A 10,361-nucleotide genomic window follows, 5' to 3' on the forward strand; every position below is an offset into this window, starting at 1 on the left:
TTTAAAAATATGTGCTGTCAGACAATGCTTACTTAATGCCTAAATAGATCAAACAATTTTTTGTAATTTCACAAATATTCGTGTAGGCTTAAATTTGCTATTACTTTGATAATTCAACAACTCCAAAGGAAAATTTTGTAAGGACATTTTTTTAAAATGTCCAAAACTCCTTCTTACGGTGGTGACTTAAGAACTGACGGTGGTGACAGTAATCTGAAGGTGGTGAAAGTGACCTAATTATTACCTACATTTAGCAAAATAAATAGCCCTCTCAAGTCAATGCATAAACACTTTATTTTTGTGTGTGCACAGTATGTTTGTGCATGTGTTTTTTCTTCATTTGTTAGATACTCTAGGAAGTCAAGTCAAGTCAAGTTGGTTTTATTGTCAATTTCTTTACATGCACTGGTCATACAAAGAATTTGAAATTACGTTTCTTGCTTTCCCATGCAGACATAGACTAATCTAGGTAAGGACATAGACAGTATAGACATAGACAATACTCATACATGGACATAAGACAGTATGGACATAGACAGTGCTCATACAGACATTTAAAGTGCAAGACTGGACAACAGAAGACTTTTAGAGAACATACATTAAGAGGAGGTATTTTGTTGTGCTGTTTCTAAAAGTCCTTTGTAGCGTTCTGACATAGTAATAGTAGCATTTGAAGAAAAATAAATATTAAAAAGGGTCTAGTAAGTAGGCCTAGATTATTGAAAATGTGGCATAAACAGGTTTTAAGTTGTTCAAATCCAAAATATAGAGGTGTATTATCATAGATGAAGGTCTTGGCTGTGAAGTGAATGTATTGGCCAAGCTCCCCATGTTTTACATTTTTCATAAAATGGGCTCTTTCTTGGTTTTGTCACCAGCGTCAGACAGAATTAGAAGTAAACAAGGCCGACAGGCGGACAACAGATGCGTCCCTCTATGCCAGTTCCAACTATGCCATTTTCCCCCCCAAACGCCCCCCTGGCCTCCTCCTACCCTGTCAGCGCCGATGTACTTTTTGTTTATTGGTCATCATGGACACTCCAAATATTGTGGCAGGCAGCAAGGCAGCAAAATGGCGAGACATGGCTTTATTTTTTTGCAGTTTAGGGTATAATAAGCTTATCATCATTCTTGGATTTGGAAAAGAACCATAGGCTATGATTTGAAATTTCACATAGCCTAGATGAAGTAGGCTACATTACAAATTACCAGACATTTATTATTAGGCCTAGCAACCTTTAGTGTCACGCCATTTCAGCATTATGTGCATATGGGAAATAATCTAAACATCGACAAATAATAAATAAATAAAACCGTTTGGGTGAATCATGCGCTTATGGGTTGACCCTTGTGATTAGGTCTGGTGTTAACCAGGCAACGCATTTTGTGCTTTAATAACGGGAAACTCAATTACCCAGAATGCTGCACGTGAGCTCTCTACCCGGGTGATTCTGGAAAACAAACATGGCGGCAACTCGCTTTACTACCTTAATAATGTGTTAATCCGACGCTAGATTTCTTAACTGATGAAAGTCGAAGGCAGAAATCAACATTGTAGTGTCTAAATATGAGGTCGATTGGTCTATTTGTGGCGTACATCACGATCGGCTGAGTTGTTGGCCTCACTTTTGTCAGTTAGCCTGTGGCTAGGCTACTTTTCGCCAACGTTAGCATCCGGTTTAGTATAGAAAGGCTATGCTTGCACGCATTCGCTCCGGTCCAAAATGGCAAGTCTGCCGCCTTGTGGCCACAGGAAGGAACAATTTAAAGAAAGCGTTTCAGACGGACAACAATTGAATGAAAGCGTTTCAGACGGACGGACGGACAGACAGACCCTGTTATAGAGATGCTGGACGCATCTAAAAATGTGTTTACTGTATTTAAGTTAATTACTTTTACAATTCAACATAATTGTAGATACTTATTGGAAGCATATTCTTAAAACTTGTCAAAACATGTAAAACACATGCTTTTTTGTAAACTACAGTTTTGTAGTTTTGTAAACTACATCAGATGTCACCACCGTCAGGTTTTGTGACAAAAAACCCTCCAAATGCACCTCAGTGGCGGCTGGAGTATAGGTTTGGGGCACAATTATTACTAACATGTCTGGTAATGTTTCATTAACCAGCACATTTAGTAAAATATGGAACAAGATGATGAGTGGAACAAAATCTGACGGTGATGACATCTGACGGTGTGAGACAAAAAAACACTCTTTTACATATTATGCATTTTTTGCTCACATTAGCCACTTCGTTTTCGCTCTGTTTCTTAGGGGCTTCATGCCGATCCTGAAAAAGTATATATAATTAACATTAAAGTGTTTATGAAACGAAAACAAAGTAAAGGAATTTGACCATTTCCAGGACAGATTCTGAAAGTTCTAAGCCTTGTGAATAAAATGGGATATTGTCTGCAGCTATTTTGTCCTAAAAGTCATGTTAAAACGTTCCTAAAAAGTGTTATGTTTACTTTTTTTGGTGACATGCAAATTTTATGCAAATGATATGCGTGACATAGAAGGGGTGAGTTCACCTCATTCCACCTTGTTCAGGCGGCTAGTACCAAAACAAAGCGCAGTGTCAAGCAGTGTGTTGCTGGAGGGCCGAACGGTGCCAGATGCAAAATGGCTACTTGACAGAAGGAATATCTTTGCACAAGTTCCCTTCTGTGAAGAATGATGGAACTGTGGCCGACAAGGAGAAGGCTAAAACAAGCTAGGGCTCTGTGGATCCAATGTGTGGTTTTGAAGCAAGCTTCATCACAAATGTGGAGATCGTGGGCATGGTTGGACTGAAGGGAATGCTATTGCCTCAAGCAGTTCCAACAATTGACATCGCTGGCGTGCAGACTGAAACTGCCCCTGTAACTGCTCGGGCACGAAGACAGGTGAGTGCACTGCTTTGCTTTAGGCTACTCGTTTTACCTTGTCCATCTGCTTTGTATGTTGTTTTCAGGAAAGGGTAATGCACATTACATGCCAAACCGATGCGAATGCTCTCGGAATATGCACTTTTTGTTGATTGGCATTCAACTGGTCAATAAATTGGTTTTGGGAGGATATCCGCGCATCAGCGTGGTGCTCTCGGTCGAGGACAGCCAACTCACAGACTGGGCTACTGCTTAGCGAATAAACGGAGATGCACATAGTGTAGGCCTACTTTGAAGCGTTGATTGTTTGTTTTTAGTATTGTGGTGCACGTGTGGCTGACGTTTGGACACACCTCGTCCTCAGAGTCAGGCTGAGGGACACGCGACGCCTGTGACTTTGAGCACAAAAAATAATAATAATGATAAACGCTAAAAATATGCTGAGGACTCAGGCTATCCAGGGTATTTTTCCAACAGCCTAATACCTCCGTGTTTTCTTTAGTTGATGATATTTTTGCATGTAGCCTACATGCATTTCAATCACACTATATCGCGCAATTGAATCAAAATGCCCCCCATTTGTCAACAAACACACGCGCCATGTCATCTTTGGGTCATGGCAAAGCGCCCTTAGCAACCGTAACCATGAACAAAACGAACTGTCAGGCTATGTCAACAATCGTCACTTCGCCTGTCAGACATGTCACTTTCTGCAGATGTATCAGTGCCTCTGAAATAGATTTGTGCTGCTGTTTTTTTTTTCTCATGAGGTTGGATGTGTGGTTTTTCGACACGCTGATGTTTGTATCAGAATTTTGGTTCCTTTATAAGATGTGGGTCCATCAAATGTGTGTTGTTTTCTCAGATCGCCATACTAGCAAACCAGGGACTCTCCTCTTTGATGTCACAGCCCAGCTCATTAGTCACACCAAATTTCACAGAATTCACACTGAGTTGCCATTTTCACAAGTTCCTCCAGGATGATTGGGTTCAAAGTCTCATCGATGCTATCAGAAAAAACAAGTCTTTAATGGGAATGACCGTTTGTTTTCGTTTCATAAACACTTTAATGTAACATAGTACTATTAAAACCCCAGACGGTGTTGACAGTTTATGGTTGGGATAGTACCAGTGTCCAAGCAAATTAACAAATTGAGGAGAAATGAGTAAACATGCAGGAGCTTCAGTGATGGTGAAGTATTCAGTAGAGCTAAAGGTTTGAAAATGGGTCCTATGTAATGACAATGACCTTGTGCATACCTGATTTTATTGTCTTTTTTAAAAAATCTGACAGTTGTGACTAATATGCTGGACACACTTTGAGCAATCAGAAAATAGTAGTAAATATTGCTTTACACGCACTATGTGCATATCTGCAGAACCACTTCAATATGGACTTTCACATCATGGTGATATCATTCAATAATATCAGTGATTTTTACATTTTAAGTCAATTGAAATGATGATGTCTGTCCTTGGCAGGGCCGGTTCTGGCTTATTTGGCGCCCTAGGCGAGTTTGAGTTCTGGCGCCCCATTTGTGAGTAGGAGAATGAGAAGGGGGCTATCTATGTGTTTGAACTGGAGGGACAGGGTGAGAGAAAGGGAGAAGAGCTGTCACGCTTTTGAATTTCATAATATACAAAATATAGTAAATAGCCTCACTTGTCTGCAATACTAAATCACTCAGCATGAAAACATGCTGTGCATGGTTCTGTTACATGATTAATGAAGGCCTATGTCATTTTGGTCTGGAAACAATGTTTTTGTAAGCTTACAACAAGCAGGTAATTCATTCAAGTGGATGGAAGGAGATATGGCAGATAAAATTGTTTTAAACATGGCACCAGTCTTGCTTGTCAACCTAAGCAAGTATTATGATATCAGGTGGGTGTTAGTAAGTAGGCTACTAACAGCTACTTTACTGGATTTCATTGCTTGGCATACTTGAACAGTCTAATGTTGTCTAATGACAGTCTAATGGCTAATGTTAGCATGCTAACTAGCGATTTCTCAGATCAAAAGCAAAGCTCTTTTCCCCTCTAATTCCAAACAGTAGCCATATCGCAAAATTACGCATCGGAGAGCGCCATTTCGGCGCTCCTTCACATTGCGCTCTACTGTAGGTGACCGCCTAGCCGGCCTATGCTTAAAACCGGCCCTGGTCCTTGGGACAGCTGTTTTTACAGGGTGTGGGCAGGTTTGTAGACATGAAAAGTAATAAAATTACACTTAAATATTTCAAACGACTGTACATTTGTGTAACAGACCCCTGGGTCTTTACCTGGATTCATTTTGTTCATGAAAATGTAGTTTATTTTCAACAGAATTGGCAGTTTATTGCTGAGACATGTTTTAGCCGCTTTCTCAAGAATACTCTCAAGCATACACTTAAAATATGAACATAAGACATGCTACACTGAATTTGTTCAATATATTAACTTTAACCTCAAAACCTCAAAAACACTGACACTGATAATGCATAGTGTCCGCAATGCATGACTTAAAATCAGACAATGGAATGACGCCGTCTAGCCCTAGCTGTTTCTGAAGTTTATTCCAAGTTGAGGGGGCATTGTATTGAAATGCTAATTTTCCAAGGTTGGTTCTAGGGGTTGATGGGTTAAAGAGAATAATATCCTTTGATCTAAGATTATATCTATTATCTGAGGCCCAAGAAAACAATGACAGATCAGAATGAAGCAGACCAATGACCGCTTTGTAAATAAAAGTAAGCCAATGAAGCGTCCCTAGTAGTCACCTGTGTCACAGTGTGCTGCAGTGGCAGTGTCACTAGTAGTCACCTGTGTTACACAATGTGCTGCAGTGGCAGTGGCCCTAGTAGTCACCTGTGTCACAGTCTGCTGCTGTGGCCCTAGTAGTCACCTGTGTCACAGTGCGATTTGTCAAAAAAACAGAGGGGGGGGCGGCATCACAAAATTAAGTTAACACGACTAACAGCTCAATATTGGATGATATCAAATGAAAAGCACTTTGTTTTGTTTTGTTTTGTTTTTTTCCAACACGGACACTAGGACATTGAGAGTTTTTTTGTAATGCAGTTGGACATCTCTTGCGCAAAAATGTTAGGCCTACACTGAAATCGCCAAGTGGGAATAGTAGGCTACATTTCATGGACCAAAGACACTTCAGTCACTCACAATCCCAAGCGCACTAACCCTAGAAATACCCACCGAGTGTAGGCAGAGGGGCTACTTCAACGTGTTGTCCTCATGCGTTGCAACTTTCTACAAACTTTTAGTCGGGTCATACAAATTCATTGCATGTTCAGGCGCTACTCCACCCATTCTGTCTGCCTTGACGCTAGCTAACGATCAAGGCTGAACAGTTTCATAGCCTAACGTGCAGACAGATATGGCCTACTTGAACAATTTCAGTTTTCCTGATGGCAACGACGCACGTTTGCACACAGGTGACATTTCCTACCGTAGTCTTAATTCAAGTACTTAGTTCATGCCTACCTGTTGGGGTCTTTCTACACTCCTTTTATGCTCCGTTTTCATCTCCCTTCCTAAAGCAGCGTAGGCTATATTCGTTTATAGGCTATTCGGATCGGATCACAATTGCCAGGACACACTTTTGCACCCAGAATAACTTTTGGTTTAGTTCCAGTGCCTTAGTTAATTCCTTTTGCGGTCTTTTATTTGATTCTGGTGCATTAATTCAACTTTCCTGCTCCGTTTTAAAGCACCTCCCTTCCTAGAGCACCTACTTTTTAGCCATTTGCATTCTGCATCCAATCCACCTCATCAATTAGCGAGAGGGCGCACCGCGCAGTGCAGAACAGTCGGGAGTTGGAAGCAAAAGTATTTCAAACCGAATGTCTTTTTTAAACGTTTCCTTCGTTTGCTCCCCCACTGATGCTGTGCTTATGCAATGCAATGCGCGCCTGTTAGGCACTAGCCTACTAGTTGGGGGTCGGTTGTTTTTTATTTGATGGGCCACCAAAACAGCACGAAATGCTGCTTTGGCGTTTCATTTTCGCAGGTTATTTGCATTAGCGATGGGTTAGTCTCTGAGTTGTGCTGGTAAGTAGGTAAGGTAGGTTGGTAAGTCCCGTAGAATGCAACTTTGTTGCATAGGCTACTTGCCAGAGTCGGGGACCTTCGTGAAATATCAAAGCTTCCACCACGTCGGGCAATTTTGAAAGTGAGTCCAATGTAGACTGCAGAAAACGGTCACAACTTGCCTGTCATGTCAACATTTTTGTTAGTTTATTTTGATAGGCCTATGCGATGATATTTTTCCATCAGAGATAAAAACCAGAGGGGGGGATAATCCCTCCTATCCCCCCCGGCCAATCACACCCTGCCTGTGTCACAGTGTGCTGGAGTCAGGGCTGCAGTCAGATGTCTGTCACATTGAAACATTTCCAGCAGTGCGGTGGCTGGATCTAGTGAGCTCTAGTCTAGTCATGTAACCTTCTCTTCTCTTCTCTTCTCTTCTCTTCTCTTCTCTTCTCTTCTCTTCTCTTCTCTTCTCTTCTCTTCTCATCCTTCTCTTTTTCCTCCTCCCCTCCTCCTTGTCTTCCTCCCTTCTTCTACTCTCCTCTCCTCACCTTCCTCTCCTCATGTGCTTTACCCCACACCTCTTCATGTCCAATGTGTTTTCTTCCCCCTTTCTTCTCTCCTCTCCTCTTCCACTTCTCTTCCCTCTGTCTTCCCCTTTTCGCCTCTCCTCTCCTCTCCTCTTCCACCTCTCTTCCCTCTCTTTGTCCTCCTCTTTTTCTCCTCTCCTCCTCATCTTCCTTTCCTCTCCTCCTCTCCTCATCCGTCTCTCCTCTCCTCTCCTCTCCTCTTCCTCCTCTCCTCACCTTCCTCTCTTCTCCTCTCCTCATCCCTCTTTCCTCTCCTCTCCTATCCTCACCTCTCCTAACCTCTTCCTCCTCTCCTCACGTTTCCGCTCCTTACCTATCTTCTCCTCTCCTCCTCTCCTCACCTCACCTCACCTCACCTCACCTCTCCTCTCCTCTCCTCTCCTCACCTCACCTCATCCCTCTCTCCTCTCCTCTCCTCTCTCCTCCTCTCCTTTCCTTTCCTCTCCTCTCCTTTCCTTTCCTTTCCTTTCCTCTCCTCTCCTCTCCTCATGTGCTTTACTCCACACCTCTTCATGTCCACTGTGTTTTTCTTCTGTCATCTCTCCTCAGGTTTGATCATGGAGGAGAATGTAGAATGAAACCAGGACCCAGAAAATGTGAGTGTATATATACACACACACACACACACACACACACACACACACACGCATGTACCGGTATACATGAAAAAAATATATTCATCACCCTTCTCTCTCTCTCTCTCTCTCTCTCTCTCTCCTCGCTCACTGTCTCTCTCTCCCTCTCTCCCTCTCTCCCTCTCTCTCTCTCTCTCTCTCACTCACTCACTCACTCACTCACTCACTCACTCACTCACTCACTCACTCACTCACTCACTCACTCACTCACTCACTCACTCACTCACTCACTCACTCACTCAGTAAAATGTGGTTGGTTCAGGGTACTTGTAGTAACCATGACATGCCAGGGTAGAACCATGGTTAGTACATAGAAGCCATGGTTACTGCATTAAAACCATGGTCAAATCATACTAAACCAGGGTAGAATTTCGTAAGAGTAGTTTAGAGAATTCCATGCTCTTCTATTAGATGATTTACCTCTACCTCAGGGTTAACTTGTTAACACCTGGTTGACACCTGGTTTACTACTGCGCCAGGTTCTTGGAATACCCCCCAGGAGAAATGTTTATAAATAGCACGGCAGTTTGAATCATTTGTGCTTGTTATGTAGATGCATTTTGATTAGGGTTCGGGACCTGAGAATATTTTCTTGGCCACCCACAACCCATATTCAAAACATTCCATTTTTTTTTAATCGTTGCTAATTTTCAATTTTAATTCACAGGAAAAGTTATATTATTAACCATATAAGTGAATTGAGTTACTTACCGATGTATAAAATTGTTAGCTGTTAAACTGTGTATTTCCCGTTTATTATACAAAGTGTCTTCTTTGCGACCCCCCTGCATTACCTTCATGATCCCCTGGGGGTCCCGAACCCCAGTTTGGGAACCACATGGGTAGGGGATGATTAGTCTGGCAAAGACTTTCCTGCTTTTCTTGGTAATTTTGTTATTAACAGAGAAACCTTGAGTGCAAAAACATGGCTTTACTGACAGGAGGCTAGGGTACACACAAACACACAAACAAACACACTCAAACACAAACACACANAAACACACACACACACACACACACACACACACACACACACACACACAGACACACATGCGCGCACACACACACACACACACATAGGCCTGGGTATTGATTGACAATTTTCGGTTCCATTTTCGGTTCCTAGGCACCCTGAATTAAACCTGCAGTTACCCAAAGTGGCCAGTAGATGGCGTAACGGGTCTGTAAATCATGAGTTTCCCTGCCTGCCACAAGGCGGCGCTCATCGTGACTTAAGCAATGGCGGGTTAAAGGCATTTAATTCTATACAGCATTCATGATTAATTGCATGCTGCAAGTTGTCCTCTCGGCATGGCTTGGCAAGTATAATAAACGGTTTTGATACTGATAAATGTACTCATGTCTGATTAAAATTGTTCTGCTGTACGGTGCAACTGGTACCAATCCTATGTCAAGCGTGCCTGACATGATTTTTTTAATGTAGCCTACGCTACCCAGTCTGTCGACAGCTTACCAAAACAGAGACCCAAGATTGCCACTTTCTAGTGGTAAAAACAACCTGTCCTACAGACATGTGTTAGGGCTTGTTCGAAAGCTGCGAATCTTAGCTTTTTACAGGTTTTTACGGCATGTTTTTATGTTCTTTCAATCAAAAGTTATTGAACTGTAAGCGGCCGCTGTTTCAAGTGAAAAAATAGTGCTTCCCAACCATTTTTATTATCTCATCATTTTTTTCCTAACAGCCAGCGATCTCCTTAACCTAGACCTACAGACATGTGTTAGGGCTTGTTCGAAAGCTGAGATTCTTAGCTTTTTACAGTTTTTTACGGAACGTTTTTATATTATTTCAATCAAAAGTTATTGAACTGTAAGCGGCCGCTGTTGCAAGTGAAAAAATAGCGCTTCCCAACCATTTTTATTATCTCATCATTTTTTTCCTAACAGCCAGCGATCTCCTTAACCTAGACCTACAGACATGTGTTAGGGCTTGTTCGAAAGCTGAGATTCTTAGCTTTATGCAGTTTTTTGCGGAACGTTTTTATATTATTTCAATCAAAAGTTATTGAACTGTAAGCGGCCGCTGTTTCAAGTGAAAAAATAGTGCTTCCCAACCATTTTTATTATCTCATCATTTTTTTCCTAACAGCCAGCGATCTCCTTAACCTAGACCTACAGACATGTGTTAGGGCTTGTTCGAAAGCTGAGATTCTTAGCTTTTTACAGTTTTTTACGGAACGTTTTTATATTATTTCAATCAAAAGTTATTGAACTGTAA

The 10,361-nt window shown here is 41.8% G+C and overlaps 1 protein-coding gene across 1 annotated transcript in view; it reads left to right on the forward strand.

The window, feature by feature from the left end:
- LOC134443130 (protein NLRC5-like) overlaps nt 1–10,361 on the forward strand; it is a 200,877-nt gene that overhangs the window by 187,493 nt on the left and 3,023 nt on the right. The window contains 1 exon segment of the mRNA XM_063193046.1: nt 8,040–8,086. Coding sequence (XP_063049116.1) covers nt 8,040–8,086 — 47 coding nt within the window.

This window comes from Engraulis encrasicolus, unplaced genomic scaffold (assembly GCF_034702125.1).
Source record: "Engraulis encrasicolus isolate BLACKSEA-1 unplaced genomic scaffold, IST_EnEncr_1.0 scaffold_28_np1212, whole genome shotgun sequence".
NCBI lineage: Eukaryota > Metazoa > Chordata > Actinopteri > Clupeiformes > Engraulidae > Engraulis > Engraulis encrasicolus.